Raw genomic sequence first — 25,496 nt, forward strand, 5'->3', positions numbered from 1 at the left:
GTATCACACTCTCCACTCAACTGTGGAGAATATTCTGACCATTGGCTAGATCTGGGAAGGGGTTTAAAGTTTACCTTCTGTATTGTCCTTGGCTGGTGCCTTAGTTTGAGCGGGACCCCTGGGCCCAAATCTGCCTATCATATTGTTCTACTTGTAGATTTCTAGGACCCTCTGGATCCTTTTATTTTGCTGTTCTCCCATGCGTCTCTCATTTAGAGTCCCAATAGGATGCCTTCCCCTCTGTCCCAGTTTCCTGGTAAGTGAAGGCTTTTGTGGGACATGCCCCTTGGGCTAGTATGCAGATATAAGTGAGTATATACCATTTGATTCTTTCTGCTTCTGGGTTAACTCACTCATTATGATCATTTCTAGCTCAATCCATTTATCCACAAATTTCGGGAATTCCTTGTTTTTAATAGCTGAGTAGTATTCCATAGTGTATATGTACCACAGTTTCTTTATCCACTCTTCTACTGAGGGACACTTACACCCATCAGAATGGCTAAGATCAAAAACTCAAGTGACACCACATGCTGGCGAGGATGTGGGGAGAGAGGAACACGCTTTCATTGCTGGTGGGAATGCAAACTAGTACAGCCACTTTGGAAATCTATCTGGTGCTATCTCAGAAAAATGGGAATAGGGCTTCCTCAAGACCCAGCTATCCCACTCCTTGGAATATACCCAGAAGATGCTCCAGCACACAAGAAGAAAATTTGCTCAACCATGTTCATAGCAGCCTTATTTATAATAGCCAGATCATGGAAACAGCCTAAGTGTCCCTCAGTAGAAGAATGGATAAAGAAACTGTGGTACATATACACTATGGAATACTACTCAGCTATTAAAAACAAGGAATTCCCAAAATTTGTGGATAAATGGATTGAGCTAGAAATGATCATAATGAGTGAGTTAACCCAGAAGCAGAAAGACTTAAATGGTATATACTCACTTATATCTGCATACTAGCCCAAGGGGCATGTCCCACGAAAGCCTTCACTTACTAGGAAACTGGGACAGAGGAGAGGACATCCTATTGGGACTCTAGATGAGAGAAGCATGGGAGAATGGCAAAGTAGAAGGATCCAGAGGGTCCTAGAAACCTACCAGTAGAACATTATGATAGGCAGATTTGGGCCCAGGGGTCCCACTCAAACTAAGGCACCAGCCAAGGACAATACAGGCGGTAAACTTTAAACCCCTATCCAGATCTAGCCAATGGTCAGAACAGTCTCCACACTTGAGTGGAGAGCGGGATATGACTTTCTCATGTACTCTGGTGCCTCACATTTGACCATGTCCCCTGGAGGGGGAGACCTGGTGGCACTCAGAGGAAGGACAGCAGGTTACCGAGAAGAGACTTGATACCCTATGAGCATATACAGGGGGAGGTAATTCCCCTCAGGAACAGTCATAGGGGAGGGGAATAAGGGAAAAAGGAGAGGGAGGGAAGAATGGGAGGACATAAGGGATGGGATAACCATTGAGATGTAACAAGAATAAATTAATAATAAAAAATTAAAAAAAAAAGAAAATTGAAAAGATTTTAAAAATGATCTTAAAGGAGACAATTAGAAAATTGAAAGGGCTAGATGTGGGATGAAGAGGAGAGAGACAGGTCAAAGCATGATATTGGACATAAAGTCAGTGAAGCCACCAACTTGCAGAATTCAAATGCTTTCATAATCATAAAACTATACTCTTCTAAGGTAGAGAAACAGCCTCACGCTAAACATAACTTTGATTGTACCACACTAGTGAGATTGTTCCAGAGTACAGATAAATTCCCTGAATGACAATGGTATAGTCGGAGATGGCTCCAGGCAAAGTGGTCCAGAGGCAGCATCTTCCACTGGACCCAACCTGTGCCTCTTCACTCCCTAGATCTCACCATGTGCAATGCAGTCTTCCGTGACAACACTTGATATTTTCTCATGTTTATTCACTTATTGTATGTGTGGGCGGGGGGGGCCGAAGGAGTTGCTTCTGTCTACCATGTGGGTCGTCATTAGGGTCAAACTCAGGTCCTGAGGCTTGGCGGCGATCACCCCTCACTTACTAAGCCATCTCCTCCACCACCTCTCTGACATTTTACCAGAGAATTTTGAGAAGCAACCGTTTCAATGACAAAGAGAAATAAGACGAAGCATATGAACAGTGGGCCAGATCACACCTAAACACTATTTGGCCCTCTCTATGCTGGCAACCCTCATCCCAAGTCCTCCCCCACTCAATTACCCATTCCCACAGCCACTCAGAAGGCTTTGGGACAACAGGGGACAGCCAGCAATCCCTTTGACTCTTTAAACTCTCAGATCCTTCCTGGTCTTCGTGCCTCCCTTGGCTTAGATGACATCTAAGTGGCTGTCAAATATTCCTGCATCGATGCTATTGTCATATCAGAAAAACTCATAACCACGCACCACCATTCATCCAGCTCTGTCACGTTTGGGATGTCGTTAAATCATTTAAGCCTGCTTTCTGATTCATAAAGCTGAATAATAGTAAATGTGTCATAACTGAGAGGAGTAAATGAGTATTTAGCATAATGCTTAGTAGACAGCAAGGACTCAACAAACGCTTTTGCTATTATTTCATCCATTTATTTCCAAATCTTTTATCACTTCTCCTAAAATAAATTTTTTTTAAAAAGTGCCTTCTGCAAATGTCATCTTCCTCACCTTCAATAATTATTTTTGCCTCCCACTTACCAAGATATTTGAAGCTTGAAATATCTCCTACTGTTCCCACTTCACCCCTCTCCCAGTAGGCTCAAGCCTGACTCCTGCCATGCATGCTCTGACCGTGCCTCCCTGGCACTGCGCTATCAGGCAGCCTCTATCTCTGAGATTTTCTTCCTCTCTACTTTGAAATCTTTAACACAGAACTATGCTATGCTTCCGTTTCTCCTCTCACAGGGACAACAGGGGCTGGAGAGGTCGCTCAACGCTTAAGAGTACTTTTTGGTCTTTGCGAGGACCATGGTTCAATTCCCAGAACCCACATGATCACATGGCCATAACTTCAGCTCCAGGGGATCCAACACTCTCTTCTGACCTCTAGGAGTACTTACTAGACACACACAGGGTACACAGACACACACACACAACACACTCATACATATAAAGTAAATAAACTTAAATGACTACAGAATCCCATACTGCGTGCGTGATACCACTATCTTTCCTTGCTGCCTGTTCTCCTTCCTCAGCCAGCTTCTGGACTGTGGGCTCCACAGGCTATCTCTAGACTTCCAACCCCCTACTCTTCAACCTAAATGCCATTTCAAGGCTACCTTCACCTCTTTGCCTAGAGCCCCATACAATGCTAGCATAGGCCTGTAATATCTACCAATCTGCAGCGTACAAGGGTCACCCCCTTTCTGGATGTCTACATACCACGTGACACTACTGGCTACTCTCTCTTCTCTTGTGTCATCTCTCTGAGTCTGTCTCTTCCTCTCACTCATTAGATTTTTCCTCCATTGCCTGCCCAACCTCTTTCTACTGTTGTAACCTGCTTAAACTCTATAGCCCCTCCATTGAGACCTACTTTAGTCCTTAGCATAAACGTAGCTCCTATGTTAAAACCTGCTGTTGCCTTTACCTATCGGAAGCCATTTTGCTTTAAGTCTCCACTTTGATCATAAGGTGAAATTAAGTTCAAGTTCTCAGGCCCTACACGCCTGAGACCAGGATAGCCCAATACTTGTGGCTTAGAATAAAACAGTAGATGATAAATGCATGTTCTTCTTGAGTTAAAGATAACTGTGTGTTCTATTAGAGTTAAGACTGCAACATCCTACTACCTTCCCTTCTCCCAGAATGGCGGGAAACTGGAAAGTCCCCAGTCCCATATCCTAGGCAATTAGCTTTAAATGCTTTGTCTATCTATCTACCTGGATACATTGTGCTCAGAACAAAATTGATTCTTCTTGTGTTTAGCTAATCAAAATGATATAATGCTGCCCCCCCCCCCTTGCTTCTCACCAGGTTACCTGGTTGTTACCTGGTTACGGTTTGCCTACCTTAGAAACAGACCAGCATCATAGTCTGGTTCCCAAGCCCAGATTATGGCCCTGACCTGTCAGTTCCTATTCAGTTTATGTTCAGTTTTAGTTCAATGAACTTTCATCAATCTGTGTCTGTGGTGAGTGTGTGGCTATTCTTGAGCCCATAACACTATTAAACCACTACAAACTCGGCAACTCCCCCGCCTAACAATTCTCCTTGTTTAACCTTCACCTCTCCCCCACACTGCACATCTGCATACCTAACTGCAAATCAAACACATCCACAGGCGTGTCAAAACATATAGGACCAAAACTGTTATATGCTCACCTCTGCTGTGCGAAACCTATACGAGTGGCATCTGTATCCATTCAAAGACACAGGCTGAAAGCTACAAGTAAGCTAGAATTCCCCTTTCCTCGCCTTAGTACATGTTTACTGGGCAGAAATGAAGAGCACAAATGAAACTGACTAGAGAGAAGGAAAACTGAGCCTGCGCACCTACCATGAGGAGCTAAAGGCACTGAAAATGGGAGCAAGGGCCTTCCGTGAGGCTTGAGGTCCACGCGCGTATACCACACAAAGATAAAATCAGCAACAACTACTGATCTACGTAAAGGGCGAGTGAGCGGGAGAGGTATGATGTCAGTCGTGAGCACCTCCTGTGTGAGTGAGGTGAAGTGTCCATTGTCTCTCTGCTTCCATCTCCTTCCTGAGGCTGTCCTAAGCCAGGGAGAAATTCCGGACGCCTTACCAGCAGTTTCTAAGGAACGGGAACTGGTCCAAGCCTGACCAATAAGATGTCAGTGAAACGTTGCCAGTGGCATTTCTAGGAATTGTTCTGCTACCACCCCACCCCACCCCCACCCCCGGTTCCAATCATTTTCCTGTTTCTTCTGATTATCATCCTGTGAGACTGTGGTACCTAAAACTGATGCAGTCATTTGACCAACAGCCCAAGAATGAACTGACTCATGAGAGGGGAGAGACGAGAGATGCACAGAGAAACGGTGCTGCGCCTTACACTGAACCTGCCCTACCCAGAGATTGTGTGTTATTTCTAGAATAAGAAGACACTTTAAGGTTTAATTAAAGGAAGTGGTTACAGGAATCAATAGTGCTTACCACAGGTCTTATTAGCTGGGTGTGGCAGTTCATGCCTGTGAATCCAGCACTCTGCCTAGAGTGCCAAGGGTTAGCAATAAAGAATATGGGACTCCTCCCAAATGGTATAATACTGACTGTGAGCTGGGCAGTGGTGGTGGATGCCTTTAGTCTCCGGACTCTGGAGAGGGAGGCAGGCAGACTTCTGCCTTGGCAGATGCAAAGGTAGAGTTTCTGCCTCGAGTCTGAGGATATCCTAGGCAGTCTGTGAGTTCCAGGCTGCTTAGACCACAGCATGAAAGCCTGTCTTAGAACAAGCACAAATCCCACCTCTGGTCCTTCCTTGTTTGTTTTTGTGGTAAACTTGAAAGTGGCTCTCAGAATTAAACCTTGAAATAATAGTCTGGGAAACCTGACTTTTACCAGGAGACTGTAAGGGGATAGGGCAGACTGGTATGGTTCAAAGTCAGAAGAAAAAAAAAAAAAAATGCTGACTTCAAATCTATCCTCTTAATACCTGTCCTGTACTGACTCATTCCAGAAGTATTCATCCCTCATCTACCAAGTCACCTACCGAAGCACTAAATATAACGGAGAGGACTTTCCACCCTGAGTACAAGGGTTAAGGATAAAGCACATAGGACTACTCCCAAATGGCACACTATTAAAACTGTGAGCCAGGCAGTGGTGGCTCACGACTTTAATCCCAGCACTCAGGAGGCAGAGGCAGGCGGATCTCTGCGTTCAAGCAGAGCTTGGTCTACAGACTGTGAGTGCCAGGACATCGAAGAACACACAGTGAGACTGTCTCAAAAAAACAAAAACAAACAACTCAAAGTGTGATAAGCACAGGAAGTATTTGGTGCTACTGAGCACGTAAGATCAGGGGGAATGTCTATACCCAAGTAATACTGAGGGCTGAGGGAAGAAAAGAGAGCAGGTAAAGTGGGGGGGTGGGAGATAACAGTGCTGAAGGCAGAAGCCACCAACACTGCCAGTCACAGTGTGGACTGCGGTTGGAGCCTGGGGAGTGGAGTTAATTGTGACAGTTCAGACTTGAGCTAGGAATAGCAACAGGAAGCCACTGACAGGCTTTAATTAAACATGTTACTGAAGATGGATCTGCGTGGGCTAGTATTTTCAAAGAATAAGGAAGGAGCCACAGAGAGGCAGACAGACAAACTGACGCTGCTCGGGTTTGCTGCAGGATATTTGATCACACTGTGCCCCCCACCCCTTAAGACTGTGTTGTTTACTGGGAAGAAAAAAAAAAACCAACTATTTCCAGTCGTGGTGTGGCTCAGTACTAGCACACACCTTTAACCCAAGAGCTTTCTTCTTGAGTATTGTAAACACAATTAAATAAAGGTAAACTTAGGTGGAGAGGTAGAACAAGCAACCAGCCGACAGGAAGTGAACATAGGGGAAAAAAACCATAGAGTAAGCAGAACTCAGAGGACAGGGAGGAAGACTCACAGGAAGTAGAAGGGACAGATATTCCGTTTTTGAGGGTTTTTGAGCTGTCGGAGGAGGAAAGCTTCCTTATCCTTTCGGGAAGTTGGCTGAGGAGGCTTTCTCTGCCTCTCTGAGCTACCAGGCTTTCGCCCTAGGATCTGTCTCCTGAGTCTTTATTGGTAAAATTGAACGATTGGGATTTTGTTAAGAAGGACAGTGGTTGCTGTGGTGGGAATGGACTTGAGAAGTTGAAAGAAATGGGTACATTCCAGATAGGTGGGGCCTGCTGGCTGTGGGATGTGACTCCTGGGAGCGCTGGTCACTGATAACAGGGGCAAGAGGCCACACTAATCGGATGCTGTCTCAGGAGCTACAGGGACTACTGACTAGAAATGTCCAGGTAAGCGGCGGAATAAATGAGCCTGAGGAATAATGGAGTTTCTAGTGTAGAGACAGTTAGTGTGAGGGACCCAGAGAGACCAACGATTTCAAAACAAGACCTCAAAAGACAGACAGACTTGAATGCTGAAAAATGTATCAACTTTCTCAGTTATCTATCAAGGAAAGAGAGAGGGTTAGTGAAACAACAAAAATAAGGTCAAAGATGAACAGCTGTCCTTTGTAATCCACAGTAGTTTCTAGAATACTGAAAATGTTCACTCCAGTGTAACGTCCTATTCAAGTTCAGCTAAAGCCCTGGGGTATTTGTATGGGTTGTCTGCGTAGGAGGAGGACACTTTCTGGGAGGTGACTTCATGCTGAGGTTCCAGGCTAGAGGTTTGATCCTGAAGTCTGGTCTGAGCAAGATGGTGAGAAGCTAAGAGCAGAAAAGAAGCTGTTGTCCAAGGAAGTGCAAATAAGCCGACATGTCCCAACTCCTATAAACCACGTTAACTGCTTTGTTCAAGCACGGCTGAGTGACACAGGTCAATCTTCCTAGCTCTTGTTTGTTACTTACTCCTAGCATTAAAAGTAGACCAGGAAAGTGGGGCACGGAGCCTCAGATCTTTAATCCAACACGTGGGGGGGGAGGAGGAAGAGGGCAGAAGCAGGCCGATCTCTGTGAGTTTTAGGCCAGTCTTGTCTACAAAGAGAGTTCCAGGACTGCCAGGGCTACGTACAGAGAAACTCTGTCTCAAAAAACAAACAAACAAACAAAACAAAACAAAAAGTAGCTCAGGGGGAAAAAAAAAAGCAAAAGAACCAAGAATTAAGTGACCTGAAGCTCTGAGGAAGAGAAAGAGTGTACCGCCAAGAAATGCCCTTTCCTCCAGGCTCTGCATGAAGCAAGAAGTGAAGAACTGAGAACTCACTCTACATCTACAGATGTGGATAGCAAAAGGGGAGGGAGGAAGCGGCTGATGAGAAGAACAGAGCCATAGCCTATATATATTAGTTATCGCTCCATAGAGAGGAAGGTGAGTTGGCCTAGTTATATAAAAAATGAAGGCTGCAAATTTATTTTCCAAGAGCTTTATTCAACACTAAGATAGAAGGCTTATTAAACTGGACACAAACAAGTCCACATCTTATTCTGTCCAATCTTATTCTGGGTCTCAGAGGCATTTTACTTTAAATCTACGTGTATTTTGATTTGCACCTACTTACCTTCCTTGTATGTGGGCATGGAAATCCCCAGGCCAACAAATGTACAAGGACAGGCCACTACCTAGTGGTTAGTGCAGGCTAGCCCCAAGGTAAGATCTAGCATACCTCAAAAGCCTAGCTCCCTTCTCTGAGGTACCATGTAATCCCAAAAGTTCACCAAAACACACCCATATTCAGGAAGGTTTCTGTAAAGCTCTACCGTGCTTGGATATAGTACAGGAATGTGTCCCAGGGCCCACACAGTAGGCCTCTTGCCTTCTGCATCTAACCAATCAATAGCTCTTTGCTAAGCTAGTTGAGATTGCAACAGTTTTTTCTTAGAAATACAGTTGCTGCTTAAATAAAACAAAAACAACAACAACAAAAAATTAGGTTTCTATACAGTCATGCGGATGCCAACAGCCCTCACTATTCATTTTCCAAAGCCTGTATGTACCCTCTGCAGCAAACTGCTGAGTCATCTTTTCACTGCAATTGAAAACATACATTTCTAAAGAAAATCTAGGACAGTGCCTTCTCCTATGTGATACGGTTTAGAAATGAACCCTACAGCATTTTTAAGCTAGCAGCACCAATTACCGAGGTGACGTCACTGCAATACTCACCCAACAAGAAGCTGCTTAAGATTCTAGTGTTGGAAGTAAACAGGCAGAGGATGACCAGGACTAAGGAGGTTCAGAGTAGAACAGCCGCATCCAGAGACGGCAACCTTTGTCTGGAAGTGTGAACAGTGGGTGTTCTAGTTTCCCTTTTGTTTCCGTGATAAAGCACTAACCAAAACAAGTAAGTAGGTTACAAGTTGGTCTATCACTGGGGGGGAAGCCTGAGCAGGACCTGAAACAGAGGCTGTGAAGGGCTTGTTTACTGGTTCTTTCCAGCTCACAGTCAACTGCCTCTTTTTTGGGGGGGGGGGGGAGAATAGAGGCTCTCGAGACAGGGTTTCTCTGTGTAGCTTTGGCTGTCCTGGACTCCCTTCAGAGACCAGGCTGGCCTTGAACTCAAGAGATCTGCCGCCTCTGCCTCCCTGAGTGCAGGGATTAAAGTCCATCACTCCCAGCTATCAACTGCCAATCTCTCTCCTCCTGTATCAATTAGCATCAAGAAAATGCCCTAGACATGCCCATAGGCCAGTCTGCTTAAGTCAAATTTTCAGCTGAATTTGCTTCCCGACCCACCCACCCCACCCCCACCTGGTGTGTCAAGTTGACAACTAATCAGGACAGAGGGATGGACTCCCCGGTTTGTTTGGTACTAAACCTTGGTTAAAAGGAAGGCAGAGTGCCTGAAAATAATCATGAATCTATCTGCCATGAAACTAGTTATTTCTAATAAAGACAAAGAAAAACCTTGACTACTGGTTTTGTTTTGTCTTGTTTCCTGGCCAAGAACTCCCTCTATAACTCAGGCTGGTCTATCTAGAACTCACTATGTAACAAGAATGGCTTTGAATTCCTGATGCCCTGCTTAGGCATCTAGAATGCTGGGACTACAGGCCCCAGCCCCCACCTCTTCACTATTTTCCCACGATGGCCACACATGATATTTCTCATTTTAAGCCTAATCGACCTGACATTTCTATAGCCCACCTCTGATGTTCTTACTCTTGGACTCAGATAATCTCAAAAGCTGTCAAGGCCTACAGACCGAACCAGTTCTCCTCTCACTGAAGGACTTCCATGAGGCCAAGATTCTTTCCAATTCTGTGGCACATCTGATATAGTCACTGACAACTCAAATTAGTTAGTCCGTCTACTCTGTGTTTGAAGCAGGTTTCCGGATTCTTTTCCACAAGTGGTGAAAATGTATGCTGCTCCCTTAAGACGGCACTCCTCCTGAATTCAAGCATGGCTTCCTCATTTCCCAGTATACGTTTGCTGGGTTTGATTGGCATTTCTTTGTATGATGCATGTATTATATCACTCTACTTTGAAGCTATCATTATTCATATGTGACTTCATTTCATATTTACAAGCCTTAAAGAAGAAGAATTCCTTCCTAACAAGAGACTAGAGAAAATAATTTTTCTGCGTTTGTATAACTGTGAAATGATAGGAATCAAAAACTTCTTGAATACTTATTTGTATTTGTTTATATGTTATATGAGTAGCTGGTGCCTGTCTTTATGTAAGAAAGCTTTCCTATATGCACATTGTTTATCTTTCCACTCACTTTTATTAATCATATGACCGTACAGCCCATAAAATGTATACCTGAAATTATGAACAGCAGGAATTTGAAGTGCAGCATCCTGAGACCATAAAGAATTAGGCAGGATTCTATGATTTATAAGTTTTTAATTGGCATTCTGTAAGCCAAATATCAATCCAATGATTTAATAGCCTTTTCTCTTTTTTTTTCCCACCATGACTGAAAACCTCTTTAGTTGAAAAGTGAATGAATATTCTGGACAGGGCAGTAACTATATTATGCCATTATCTAGTATCAAATTATTGAGGATTGTTTATTGCGTTAGGATAATAGGGGAAAGCCACACAGAAGCTATGTATAGTCTCTCTAATCCCTGTTTCTTTCCTCTTCCTCTCAAGCAACTAAATTAAGTTTGTTTCTCTCAAAGAACATTTGTATTGCTAAAAGAAGTCATTTAGGAATCCTAGCAGTCTGACCCAAGCCAACTAGAGCAGCGGATGGCCGAGTGAATGTTCTTACTGTCTCTATAAACATCTGCCTTTTCATCCAGTCAATGCTACTTGGCCAGAGTAGCTGGACAGGGAGTATTCCTGTTTATCTCTGGATCCTCCCCAATGCACAGTGCCATGCACACACAAAGAGTAATTCAAGCTTTGTGTGTGTGTGTGTGTGTGGTTTTGACACAGCATTTCTCTCGCTATCCTGGAACTCACTCTATAGACTAGGCTGGCCTAGAACTCAGAGATCCACCTGCCTCTGCCTCCAGAGTGCTGGGATTAAAGAGGTGCACCACCACCACCTGGCTTTTCTTTGAGGGGGGCATTGTAATTCAAGCTCATAATGCTAGGAAGCTGGTTGAACTTTCAAACCTAACAATGTCATCTATACTTACTGACCTTTGTTCTAATCTAAATACATCTAAAGAGAGTACGCTGGGAGCTGGAGAGCACACTGGGGGCTAGAGAGCACACTGAGGGCTAGAGAGCACACTGGGGGCTAGAGAGCACACTGAGGGCTAGAGAGCACACTGAGGGCTGGAGAGCACACTGAGGGCTGGAGAGCACACTGAGGGCTGGAGAGCACACTGAGGGCTAGAGAGCACACTGGGGGCTAGAGAGCACACTGGGGGCTAGAGAGCACACTGAGGGCTAGAGAGCACACTGGGGGCTAGAGAGCACACTGAGGGCTAGAGAGCACACTGGGGGCTAGAGAGCACACTGGGAGCTGGCACCCAGCAACTCTGCAGAAGAAAACAAAATAACCTAGCAAGATCAGAATGTGAGTTATGTTTCAGATATTCAGAAATGCTTACTGATTTGGTTTGACAAACTGTCTAAACTTTTCTGTCTGATGAACTTCCCAGTCTTACACAAATACTTTTCCGCCCAACTCCTGTGGACTTTGCTGTGCTGGCCCTTCAATCTTCACTAATTGCTTATTCATTTTCACGTGGTACAAATCAAATAACAAACATTAAGTATTTGAGGCAAAGGAATGGATAGATTGTTTATCACTTTAGCATAATAGTCCACATTGTATTCACAAATCATATTGATAACTCGGCACACTATAAACATACATACACTATTACAAACTCTCCAACTTATGATAAGGTTTTTTTTTTTTAAGTAGCTGGTAAATTGTATATAACAAAAGAGAAAAATTTAGAGTCTAAGACAGGAAATGTGAAAAAATTGAATGATGACACTTCTTTATGTCATCAAAATGTAAGCTGTGTCCCTCTCTTCCACGATAAGAAAATATACTTTGACTTACCTTGTAGTGATACGCTTTCCAACATCAAATGATTCACTCTTGCCCCATCTCTCCTGCTATTGCCTTGCATGGATCAAATGCTAGTGTCCAGCACCTGTGGCTAGTGAACGCTCACATCCAAACAGGTTAAATGGCCTAGCAGAATACTGACCTACACCTTAGACTAGGTAACCCTACACTAAGATAGCCCACTTAGTAAAACTGGGCTAAAAACTGTCACTGTAGGAACCCAGGCGTCAATTATCAAGACTTTGGGGTCAACCTTCTTGATCTGAGAGGCTTCTTTATTTCCTAAAAATACCAAGAGATAGTTGAAATGGAATTTCTGTCTGGGATGAAAACTACTTGTATTCTGTAGTTATTGCTACAGACACAAAGTCAAAATCTGTGCACATATAAGATACCCACCAGGTACTACAAAGGAAAAGCACAAATTTAGTGACCATAAATAAAGTCAATTTTCTGAATTATCATCAGCAAACACTTTGAGCAGGCTCCAACTCCTATTAGGTACAGGGCATAATAACAGAAAGTGTCGGTTATAGATTCTAACTGCATGCAGTTGAGAACTGAGAGCACCATGAAGTGTTCAGAAGCATGACAAGACTCCTCAACAGGGTGTAGTGGTCCACACCTACAATCCCAACACTCAGGATGTGGCAGCAGGAAGATGAGGTAGTCAAGGCCAGGGGCCAGAAGGATGCCTAGGCAGCGCATGAGAACGCTATGCAAACAGGGCCTGAGCTTAGATTCCCATCACCCTTGCTGGGATGCATACACTCTGTGAAAACAGACCTTGCTGAGTTTAGAGACAGGCAGAGCTCTCAGCTCACTGGCTAGCTTAGAGCTCTAATGAGAAGCTCCAGTTTCAGAGAGACCCTGTCTCGGTCAATCAGCCAATCAATTGATCAATAAGGGGAAGAAAGAGGAAGACACAACTGTTGACCTCTGGCCCCAACATGTGCTAGTACACCTACACATGCATGCATGCATACACCACATATACAAAATTTATAAAAAGTATTCCTTTCATTGCAAATAGTTTTTTTCATATTATATACTGATTGGAGTTTCCCCTCTCCCAGCTTCTCCCAGATCCTCCCCACTTCCCACCCACCAAAGTCCACACCCTTTCTTTCTTTCTCCCCTTAAATACAAATAGGCATCTTATAATAAGAAGATACTATAAAAACAAACCAGAATAACACAAGACAAACAGGAAAAGGAGCCAAAGAAATAGCGCAAAAAAACACATTCACACACACACACACACACACACAGAAAACCCTCAAAAATACGTAAATAAATAAATAGATAGATAGATAGATAGATAGATAGATAGATAGATATTACCAGGGACCATAATGTAAACAAAAGGCCTATAAGGTTTTTAAAAAGTCCAGACAAAGCATTGTGGCAGGTAGGGGTGGGGGGACAGAATTCCATGGAGTTCATTTTGTATTGGCCATTTTGTACTGCATGAGGCCCTTAAGTGTGGGTTATATACCCAGTGAGACTCCACGGCAGAAAACTAATTTTTCCTCTGTGAGTGGTTATCAATTGGAGATAGTTTCCAGGTCAGGGATGGGAGCTCATGTCTACTTTCCCTCTTGGCACTGGAGCCCCATCTAGCTTAGACCTGTGCAGGCCCTGTGCATGCTGCCACAGTCTCTGTGAGTTCATCTGCGCATCAGTCCTCTTGAGTCTAGAAAGCCTTGTTTCTCTGGTGCCCTCCATCCCTTCTGGCTCTCACGGTCTTCCCACCTCTCCCTCTTCAGCGGAGTACCATTATATGGAGTTAAGCCACAGCCTTCCTCCTCTGGCCACAAAGTACTCTTGCAAGTTTCAGTTTTATGATGATATCAATCAATTTGATGGAGACACCCGCACTGTTAACCTTTGGCCTCAACATACACAACTGTACCCACACATATGTACACGAGCACACATGTATAAGCTACGTACACAAAATTTTTAGAGTATTCTTCAAAAAGAAAAAGAAAAAAAAGAGTTCAAGACTGGTCTAGGCTACATAGGAAGCCTCTGTCTCCAAAAACAAAAATAAGTCTTCATCTACTTTTAACAATGTGTGAAGTTTTGTTTGTTTGTTTGTTTGTTTGTTTGTTTCTCCACAGAGGGAAGCCAAAGAGGGTGAGGAAAAGAAGGTGGGAGGGATGAGTATCAGTCTATCCTATCCAGCTCATATGTGAAACATTCAAAATGCACTGTATAAGAGCGCTCTCTCTTTATTCTGAATCTAAATTTCTGTAGTATTCGCTGTCACACCATCTCCCTTTGGTTCACTGCTGAGCAGCCTCCCCCTCCACAGATGCCAGCTGACCCATGGAGCCCAGCTTCTACTCCCACAGACTCCCAGACATCTCACACTACCCCACATGTCTACACCTCCCGGCCTGCCATTCAAAAAGATAACTTTTACTTTAAAAACGTAAATGACTGCAAGTATGGTAAACAGCCAAGCAGTGGTTGCTGCCTGCCTTTAGGGAGGCAGAGGCAGGTGGATCTCGGTGAGTTTAAGGATAGCCTCGTCTACAAAGTGAGTTCTAGGACAGCAAAGGCTACACAGAGAAATCCCCTCTCAGAAAAACCAAAAAGAGAGGAAAACAAAACAAAACAAACAAATACTACAAACAGTAGAGCTTGAATGAATATCACCTATAAAATAAAAACTGAATATTATGTGACTAACATGTGCCTCAATTTTAAATGATATATAACTTAGGAAGTAACTTCCTGGTTATCTTATAACAGGAATTAAACTTCAAATAGGATGGCCATTAATCCCTTTCCCCAGGGTAAAAATTCACCTGTTCTATCATCTGAAATCTGATTTGCATGTGCTGTCTTGCTTCCAAGTACTGTTTTTTCCCACTAATTCATCTGCAAAATCATTTTTTTTTTTCTAGATGATACTTTAAATTTCCCCTTACTCAGAAACAAACTCAGGAGATCTGAAGGTATGCACTTTGAAAGAAACAGAGTAGTAATCCACAAGGGAAGGTTTTGGCGCCCTGATAGCTTGTAGTAAGTATCACAACTTTGACCCTTCCCTTGCCTTCCCTACATTCACTCCCAACTGCTCAGCTCTTGGTTTCTTTTTTGTTTCATAAACACTTATCGCTATCCAAAAGTTATCATTTTTATTGTCTGGTCCCCCAGTGGAATATAATCTGCAGTAAACAGGGGCTTTTATGTCACTTGCTAATTCAAACCAAATTTCCAGAACATGTAAGCCTTGGTTTATAAAAGATGCTCAATAAATAAGCGCTGAGCTTAGTTTGCGCGCTTACGACACTTACGAACTCTGACGTGCCTTATAGAGCTATAAATAAGCTGGTAAACTTTTAGGGTCCTTCCTTCTTATTAGAAGTGGGGAAAGAATAGAAGGAAGAACACATCTACTCGCCAACTCTGAGCTACAAATGAAAACAGACAGCCAAAGCAAAGTTCTTAAACTCAAGAGACAGTACTAATTTTTTAAGACTACTGGTGTGTTTCCTGAGCTTAATAAGTGACGATGCCATCCTGAAGTAACCGGTTCTGGAAAGTCATTTTGAAGAGTAGAAAGCTCCTCTAGAAGGTAGCCACCAGCTCATGCCGTAAGCAAATACAAACCCCGGGGAGAGTAATCACTCTAACGATCGTTTTTTTTATGAAGTTGAGCTACTGCCATTACGCTGGCCCCAAAGTCCTCAGGCAATTTCAGTTTTTATAATGATATCAATCAGCCACGTTACAGTAAAAATGAAGGTCCTTTTAAAGGGTTATTATAAACATACTGGGAGTAAAGTTTCATATAAGGCAAACAAGAGATCTTTGGGAAGGAGGGAAAAGCACGTTGAAAATATAGTTCTTTCCCTGCATCCCATAACCACAACCTTGATGTCCTACATCCACCTGAAGACAGCTTTTCCTAGAAGCAAAGACCGACGGACCATGGTTTCTGGTGCGCCGGCCCCGACCCCCCGCTGGCCCCTTCAAAGCAGACGTCAGCCAGAGCTCCATTACTACTTAACCAACATGGTGGAAGACAAGACCTTACAGGTAGGAAGTACACCGAGGACCCCCCCCACACACACACACTCCATACTCCCCGGTGAGTGAGCTTTCCCAGGCTGGTGACCTAAACAAGTTTTCTCGTCTGGACACCTTCATGAAGTTATCTCCCACCTACCACGGATCAAAGACGCAAACGTGATCACCAGTGCTGAGTGCAATCCCTGCATCCTGTGGGTGTTGCTGCGTTCGCAATTTTCCTCTCGCACTCACCAACTGCACCTCAACATCGGAAACCCACCTGGATCACTCGGTGCTCCAGGCTGTGTGGCTGAGGGTGGTGGATGAGTAACTACAGTGCCTAAAACCGCGCGCATGGCCAACCCGGCGCCTCCCAGTCTCTCACCCGCTTGGGCTCCGGGAGGGCCCCCCGGGGGCGCCCCCGGGGGTCTGCGCGCGCGAGAGGCCGCGGGCGCGCGTGGCAGCCCAGACCGGTACTCACCCGCAGCGGACAGCGGACGGCCGCTGCCAGCCGGCTCCAGGAAGAGGGGAAGTCGGGAGTCCGGGCGCGCGGGCTCCAGCAGATGAGCGCGGCCAGACTCCCCAACAGCAAGGCGGCCACGGCGCAGCTCAGGTACAGACTGAGGCGCAGCAGCACGGCGCCCGGCCCCGCACCCGCCGCCGGTCCCCAGCCCGGGACCAGGCAGCACAGCGCCAGCACAGCCAGGGCGGCCACAGCCGCGGGCCCCCGCCACCACCCGCCCCGGCTGTCCGCCGTCCGCTGCCCTCCGGTGGAGCCCGGGGCAGCACAGCCGGCGTCTGCGGCGAGCGTGGGGCCGCGGCGAGTGCCGCTGCTGTCGGTGGCATCGCGGTGCATGCTGCTTCCTGGACCGCTGGCCACAGGCTCATCTCCCGGCCCGCTGCCCCCCGGCGCCGCCCCGGGCCGTGGCCTGTGCGCGGCGCCCTGCCGCCTCGCCGCTCCCGCCGCCGCTCGCGAGGCAAGGGCAGCCCGCGTTCATGCCCTCGCCGGCGGCCCTGCGCGGGAACCGCTCCAACAGACACCGCCGCGCCCCCTCCGTGCCGCCGCCCCGCGCCGGGCCCGCAGCTGGCCCCCGACCAGGCGCACCCAGGTAGCGGGACCGTGAAGGGACTGGAGCCCCACGGGCTTGAGACGCGCGGGGGCGGGAGCTGCGGCTGAGTGACAGTGGGGCGGGGTCGCCCCGCCCACCCGGGGGTGGGGGCGGCCGGAAGGGGGCGCGACCAATCGCAGTAGACCCCGCTACTTCCCGCGCCCCACCCCCGGTCCCCCGGGGACGGCGTCTGTTCGTGGAAATTTTTGCTGCAGGTGTCAGAAGCGCATTTCTCGGCTCAGGTGCTCCCTTAATTTTCGCCCTCCGCTCTTCGCCTCGCCTACAGCCTTGTACCAGACGCCTGCCTTGTTCTCTAGCTCCCTGATCAACCTCGTTCCGTTCCTGATCTTCACTTTCACTAGTTTCTAACAACCGACCTAATTATGGCCCGAGGGCAGAAACCAAGACAAAACTGGAAGAGTAAGTGAAGCCCGTAGTTCCCACTTAAGGAAAGGCTCCCAGAGTGTCCGCCTGGTGCCAGAGAGTGTACACAGCTGCTATAATCAATTTGGCTCCGATTTTGTGTTTTTGTTGCCAACAACTACTCGGTACAAAAGCTGTTACCCACGCAAAAGAAACTGGCTCAAATAATTTTGAGAGAACACATTTTCCTCTTCCGTCTTGGTCGCAGCCGGTAGTATACAGACGATGTTTGCTGAAAAGACAAGATGTTCAAATGCTGCCCAACACTATTTCTGAGCTGTCAACGCCGATAAAGGGCATCAACTGTCTTAGAGGGATGACGGAAATAAAGGATTTCTGAAGAGACTGGGAAGGGAGATGGTGTCAAATAAAGAATGAAATAAAGAAAAAAGGGGGAGCTTGAGAAATAACGAGCCTAGGACCTCTTCCCCCATGACACTGTAACGAAGAATCCCAAACTCTTTAACTTCCACTGTTTTGTTTTGTGACAGTCTCTCTAGCCCTGGCTGTCCTGGAACTCACTACGTAGTCCTGGCTGGCCTCGAACTCAGTGAGATCTGCCTGACTCGGCTTTCAGAGTGCTGGAATAAAATGTGCCCGGCCTAAGTTTATAGTGTTCTCTAATACTTGGATTTACATTGCTCTGCGGGTAGCAGATAAGTAAAATAAGTATTAAAATGTAGTGTTCACTATTGTGGCTACACTGTTTTGTTTTTCTGTAAAGGGATTGTTCTACCTGTAATAAGTATTGTGCCATTTCATCAAAAAGAAAAAAGTCAGGAGACTCATGAAGTAAGCTACTTATTTGCTTGAGACGAAGTATTATACAAGAGATTACTGTTTGAACAAGAAGACGCTGGTGAACATAAACGGTCTACCCATGTATTCATTCTAGGTCTTCATAATAAATTTCCCCAAGGACACATAGATTTCAAGTGGGAGACAGAGTCAGAGATTAAAAACAAACAAACAAAAAACCTTAAAGGAGTGTGCTACTACACCTAGCTGTTGAAGCTTTAAAAAAAAAAAAAAAAAAAAGAATTTTTAAGTTTTTTTGTGAGTGTTCTGCTTGCATGTGTGTTTGTGCACCATGTGCGTGCAGTGCTGACTGCAAGAAGAGGACATCGGATCTACTGGAGCTGGGGGTGGGGGGGCGGGGTAGGAACAGCTGTGAGCTACCATGTGGATGCTGGGAACTGAACCTGGCTCCTCTGTAAGATCACTAATCGCTCTTAACCACTGAGCGACCTCTCCAGCCCCCAGCTGTTTGCTTTTTAGTGTTTATTGGTGTTCACGGGGCATTTCATTCTCTTATGTGGGCCAAGAGACATAGGAAGATAATGGGTGCCTCATACCAAATGTGATTACGTTGAAAAACATTAATCTCGTCATCACCCCAACAGATACTGTTTGAGACTGATGGCAAATGAGGCACCAGACGTACTTAACTTGCTTGAGAAGCTAGGGCTAAGATTTGCTATTATTCTGCATGGCACTAGTCCAGTTTGTGCACTTAACCTCTGTGCTGTGATTCTATCATCTCCTGCTACACAGGAGCAAAAACTGGGGCTAATAAACCCATGAGTCTAAGACCAGCGTGCCACGGCACAGAATGTCCAGTTGGGTTCCTCTGTGGGAACAGACACCTTCGTTGCACTGGCACGGAGTGAGTGAGCACAACTAGTAAAGGGGAAACCGGCTTCATGTTGACCGCACATCACTCAAGACCGTGGCCCAGCAGTGAGCACATGGTTCCCAAGACCAATGCAAGCCACTGTCAGGAAACCGCCTCAAAGCACATATTGTCTTCCTGCTAGGCCAGCACTGATAACTTGAGACACAGAGTGAAGCCTCCACCCTGTGCCTGGTTGGAGGATCACTGAGGTAAGGCAAGACACAGGGGTAGAAGGGCATGGCTGACAGCAGAAGGTGCTGAAGAAAACGAGGCGCTACATCAGATTCTAAATTGGAGTTGAAATGTCCCTTTCCTGTAGTCGCTGCAGAGGCCTCACCATCCTTTTGAAAAGATTTATTATCTATATTTTATTTTATGTACATGTGTGTAGACCTGAGTGTAGGCATATGCATTGTGTGTGCGCCCACAGAGGCCAGAGTTCAAAGGATAACATCAGGTCCCCTGGAACTCGAGCCACCCAAAGTAGGTGCCGGGGATCAAACCTGGGTCTTTTGAAAGAGCAACAAATGCTCTGAACTGCTGAGTCACCTCTCCGGCCCCAAGTCCTGTCTGTCTTAAGGGCTTAAAGAGAAAATTAAGAAGTAATGTCTTATTATATATTTTTATCGCTAGTGAATTCTGGCAGGCTATAATCGAACGCACCATAAGGCCATCTTTATTATCATGTAGAAATCTAGAATGGGGATGGCTTCTGGCTGAACTCCCAAGGGAAAATGAAGATAAGGAGAAAATGACCATTTTTTTTTTTTTAAATGCCAGACAAAGCAAGTTCAAGAATGTATTGGCAATGTTTATAGGATGATGAACCTCTGAATAAAATTTTAGAACATATACAAACTATAGTGAGTAGGGTACCATATTAGTAAGTAAAAATACTCATATTGAAAACTTACGCAAAGCCAGAGAGGGAGAGAGATTTTGGGAGCACCCGGACCTAAATGGGATGTCTCCTTAAATCCCTCCCCTCTGAGTTAAGGGAACCCCCTCAGAAAAGGAGGCAGAAAGAGCAGAGGGGATAGAGGACACGAAGAAGACAAGGCTCCCTAAATCAACTTGAGCAAAGGCCATACGGACTCACAGAGACTGAGGCAGCATGCAGAGGTCCGGCCTGGGTCTGCGCCAGCTCCTCTGTGTATATCGCATGGCATCTGGTTTAGTGTTTTTATGGGACTCCTGAGGAAACAAGTGAGTGGGTCTTTGATTCTTGTGCCTTCTCTCGGGCTCTTTTCTTTCTGAAGGTTGGTCTTGTCCAACTTTGATGTAATAGTTTTTGTCTTACTATGTTTCATCTTGTTGTATTTTATTATTATCTCTTAGAAGTCTATTGTTTTCTAATGGGAGACCAAAAGGGAATAGATCTGGACGGGAGGGGAGGTGGGGAGGGACTGGGGGGGAGTAATCGGGATATAGTATATGAGAAAAGAACCTATTTTCAATAAAAAGGACAAAAAGAAAACGTATCCAAAGTCATTAACCTTTAAAAAGAAACTGATTTTAAATTTGTAAAAGCTAAATCAGTGTCTACCAGGATGAATAATTGTCAAAACTGGACACATTTCCTGTTGACTTGAAATCCAGAGAATACGGGGTCGATTATCTTTGCATAATGAACTACCTCCAAACAAGTCATCTATCGCCTCGATCTCGTGGGTGAGACATGTGGGCTGGGGTCAGCTTTGAGTTCTGCTCTTCCGGTCTCGAACTCTAGAGGGGCAGCCGGCTGACACACACCCTACGAGGCACTATGTTCTTAACCTCCAAGAGGTCAGCTTGGGCTTCCTCACATGATAGTGTCAGGGATGCAAATTTGTACACTTTTTAAAAAGTTTTCTGTTTTATATTTGTCCCCTTTGGTGCCTTCAAAAGAAGACAAGGAGCAGTATGAGGGACAGGGGATTTTTGTCCAGTGTTTATGTTTATGTATGTCTGTGCTGGGTGCCTTGAGTGTGTAGAAGACATTCGATCTCATGGAGCTGGAGATACAAGCCATTGAAAACCACCGGACATGGGTTCTGGGAACTGAATTCAGGTCCTCTGGAAAAGTGACAAATGCTCTTACCACTGAGCCATACCACCACCACCACCACCCTGTTCCCTACATGATGGAACATTAAATAACAGTAAGTATAACTCATTTGTTTAGTCATTTGTTTGTTTGTCTTTTGAGACAGGGTTTCTCTGTGTAGCTTTGGCTGTCCTGGACTCACTTTATAGATCAGGCTGGCCTCGAACTCACAGAGATCCACCTACCTCTGTCTCCCTGAGTGCTGGGATTACAGGCATGCACCTCTGCACCCTTGCTTAGTCTTTTAATGATCTACCATAACTTGGCAGAATAAATATATTATTCAGTTTTTGGTGGGTCAGCAGGCTGGTCACTCATATCAGTAGAGTCTAGTAATGTTATTAAAAATATATTAAAGTTTCTATTTCTGGCCCTGGGGATCTATAATCCTTATAATTTGTCCCCTCCTATTGAGTGAGGATGGCATGAGAGAATACAGAGAAGTGATGTTTATGTTTGCTAGTTGTGACATTGATAATGTCGATCCTCGCCATATAATTTAATTTTTACTAATATACTAATATTTTGAAGTTATAAAAAAACCAAACTGTAAACTCAGCTAGACTTTGATATCCAATATTAGTGATTGGCAAATTGTTAAGATTGATATCTCATGACCCCAAAATACATATGGATCAAGCTTTTTGGATGCTCTAAGTGCTAATTGGCTGTGTTTGTTGAGAGCAAGAGAAAAGTTGATGGTTAAGGCCTGAATGTTTAAGTGGCCTTCCAAATACCTATGTTGAAGCCCAGTTACCAGTGATTGGCTATTAGAAGATATGAACACAGGAAAGTAGCAATGGCATTGGCAGAGCCTGTATGGGTAACATTAGCCCCTCTTATGAGCGGCCGGAAGACTAGAGAGAAGCCACCCTAGTTAGGCATTCCGGCTACTCTCCAGACGACCAGGGTAAGATTTTTCAGTACCAGCACAGCAGCCCACCACCATCTGTAACTCCAGTCGCAAGGCATCCAGCATCTTCTTCTGGCTTCCTTGGGCGCTGCACCCAGGCAAAACACCCTTACACATAAAATAAAAATAAAGGTTAAAAAAAATTTTTAGGGGACTAGGAGCCAGGCATACTGGGGCAAACCTGTAATCCTAAAATTAGGAGAGGAGGAAGATCAGTTCAAGGCTATACAGTGAGTTTGAAGGCAGCCTGAGCACCATGAACCCCTGTCTCAAGGATGGAGAAGACACGCCAGCTGCCTTGACTCTCACGCCAAGTGAGAAGACACAGAGAAGTGCCCGCTGGAGCCCTTATTATGTTGCTTCCGACTTCCCTTCCTCCAAAACTGAGGGGGAAGCTACTCACTCTCTAGGATTTGCTGTAACAGCCCAAAGGACAAATACCAATGATAAGCCAAGACTTAAAAATCTCAGCCTCTGCACGCCTTTAATCCCCGCACAGGAGGCAGAGGCAGGCGAACCACTGTGGTGAGTTCAAGGTCAGCCTGGTCTACAAAGTGAGTTCAGGACAGCCAAGATAACACAGAGAAACCCTGTCTCAAAAAAAATCAGCCTCCAAGAGAATCATTAAAGATCATTTGCTTTTGTTGTAAAATACACAAAATAGAAAACTTACCAGCCTAACCATTTTCACAGTGTAGTACTAAGTACTGTGTAGTTATCACTGCTTTGTTGCGGAATTATTAATATTTAATGTTGATTTTATATAATTAAGGCATACGTAAAATGAGTTGATATTTTGTAGATGTTAATTAAATGCACGAAATTATCATAGCCGCAGTTATTCCTTGACCAGCTACTTATAAATAAAGAGAGACAGAAACTTGTTAGATTTATGCCAAACCTTATACAGCACTGAAGCTGGGCAGCGATCAGCCCTCTAAACTGTCTTGTCTGCTTCCCAGCCAAAAGCCCCATAAACGCTTAGGGCTGCTTCTGCGTCATCAAATCAGTCCTCAGCATAGGCAGCTCTCGGCCACACGATTCTAGGCCACGCTAACCCATGGCAACCTGCGCCTTCCTTCCTCCTTCCTCTCTCCTCATGGTCCTTCTGAGACCCCACAAGCCCCCAGACACAGTAAGGATCTCAGGGGACAAGCTATTCACATTTGAATACACAGTAGGTCCAGATCAACCCAGGCACTGCTACCCACATCCAGAACTTTTCCCATCAGCCAGCCTGTGCAGAAACTCTGTCATCCAACAACTCGCCATCCCCTCCTCCCACGACCCTTCACACCCATTCTGTTTTTGTTTCCATGAGTTTTGACTATTCTAAGCCTCGTGGATAGGGGATCGTGTATTTGTCTTTTCCGACTAGCTTACCCCACTTAGCAGAGTATCTTTAAACTTTATGTCATAGCATGTATTACGATTTGATTCCTTTTTGTGGCTGGATAATATCCCACTGTGTGTATGCAAATGCCTGTATAACATTGTATCTGTTAATAGGCCCTTGGGTGGTTTTTATATTTCGAGTATTGTGAATAATAATGTTATGAATCTGAGTGTACAAATATCTGAGATGTTGCTTGAGTTCTTTTGGGCATATATCCTCAAATGGAATCGCTGATTCATATAATTCTATTTAATATTTTCAAGAAAATACATAGAATTTCCTGACCTGCCGCTTTACATATTAACTGTGCCAAAGGCTTCTGATTTGAGTCTTTGCCATCTTGTCTATTTTCATTTTTGCAAGAGGTATTCTTAAAATAACTGTCCTTTTGGGGCTAAGATGTACCTCGTTTTGTTTTTGTTTTTTGTATGTTTGATGTGTGGGTACAGGTTCGTCATAGTGAAGCTGTGGGGGTTATAGGGCAACCTTGAGGAGCCAGTTCTTTCTTCCCACTGTAGAATCTGGGACTCAAACTCAGGTTGCCACATTTGCTTCGGCAGTATTTTTACTAGTTGAGCCAGCTCCCTGGCCCTGGATATGTTTTATTGTGTTCTGGATCTAGTTTTGGTCATCTGGCAAGCATGTTTACCTACCAGACATAGTCATGTCACAAACATTCACTGATTTTGACTTGCATTTCCTTAATGCCTAGTATCTCTGTTACTTTTCTATCGCTGTGCCGTAACACCAGGACCAAGTCTACTTATAAAGCATTTAATTGGGTTTCCAGTTTCAGAGGGTTAGAGTCCCTAATGGCAGAGCAGAGGGGCATGACAGCAGAAACAGATGAGAGCTCCCTTCTTGATCCAAAAGAAGCTGAGAGGCACACTGGGGAAAAAGCACAAACCTTTCACGACCTCCAAGCTCACTCCTAGTGACACACCTCCAACGATTAGGGCACACCTCCTAATCCTTCCCAAACAGTTCCACCAACTGGGGACTAAACATGTCAACTATATGAGCCTACGGAGGCCACATTCATTCAAACCCTCGCACTTACTGAAGTTCCTGTGTTTTCCCTTGCTGTTGGCTACTTATACCTCCTTTGTAGAAATGTCTACTCAGACACTTTATAGCTACCCTGGAAATTGGTGCCAAAATATTTTCATTAAGTAAAATCCTTTTAGCCAACAAAGTGTGTGTGTGTGTGTGGGGGGTTCTTTGTTGGTAATCAGGACCAAGAAAATATAATATGCATTGTTCACAGTAGGAGTTCTTTTTCAGGCTGGAGAGATGGCTCAGCGGTTAAGACCACCCGCGGTTCTTCCAGAGGTCCTGAGTTCAATTCCCAGCAACCACATGGTGGCTCGCAACCATCTATAATGAGATCTGGTGCCCTCTTCTGGCTGACAGTCACACATACAGGCAGAACATTGTATACATAACAAATAAATAAATAAATCTTTTTTTTTTTTTAAAGAGTTCTTTTTCATATATGATGGCTATGACTATGATCAGACACACAAATCTGACTGGAAACATCTAGAGACTTAGTGAAGCTCACCTCTGGGTGTGTTTGTGAGGGCATTTCCAGAGACATCATGTGGGCTCTGATCTCATCAATGGAGTGATCCTTGACGGATTCATAATATGCTGGCATTATTAGCAGGTGGTCAAGGGGAGGAGGTGGGGCCTAGGTGGAGGAAGGTCGCATGAGGGGTGTCTCTATGATTATGCCTTGCCCTCGCCTCTTCC

General features: G+C 45.0%; 1 protein-coding gene across 1 annotated transcript in view; it reads right to left on the reverse strand.

The window, feature by feature from the left end:
• Window positions 1-17,053, reverse strand: part of Snx25 (sorting nexin 25) — a 113,609-nt gene extending 96,556 nt beyond the window's left edge. The window contains exon 1 of the mRNA XM_051169724.1: window positions 16,621-17,053. Coding sequence (XP_051025681.1) covers window positions 16,621-16,995 — 375 coding nt within the window. The 5' untranslated portion in view covers window positions 16,996-17,053. The remainder of the gene's footprint in view (window positions 1-16,620) is intronic.
• Window positions 17,054-25,496: the final 8,443 nt, after the last annotated feature.

This window comes from Acomys russatus, chromosome 27 (assembly GCF_903995435.1).
Source record: "Acomys russatus chromosome 27, mAcoRus1.1, whole genome shotgun sequence".
In the NCBI taxonomy this organism is placed as follows: Eukaryota; Metazoa; Chordata; class Mammalia; order Rodentia; family Muridae; genus Acomys; species Acomys russatus.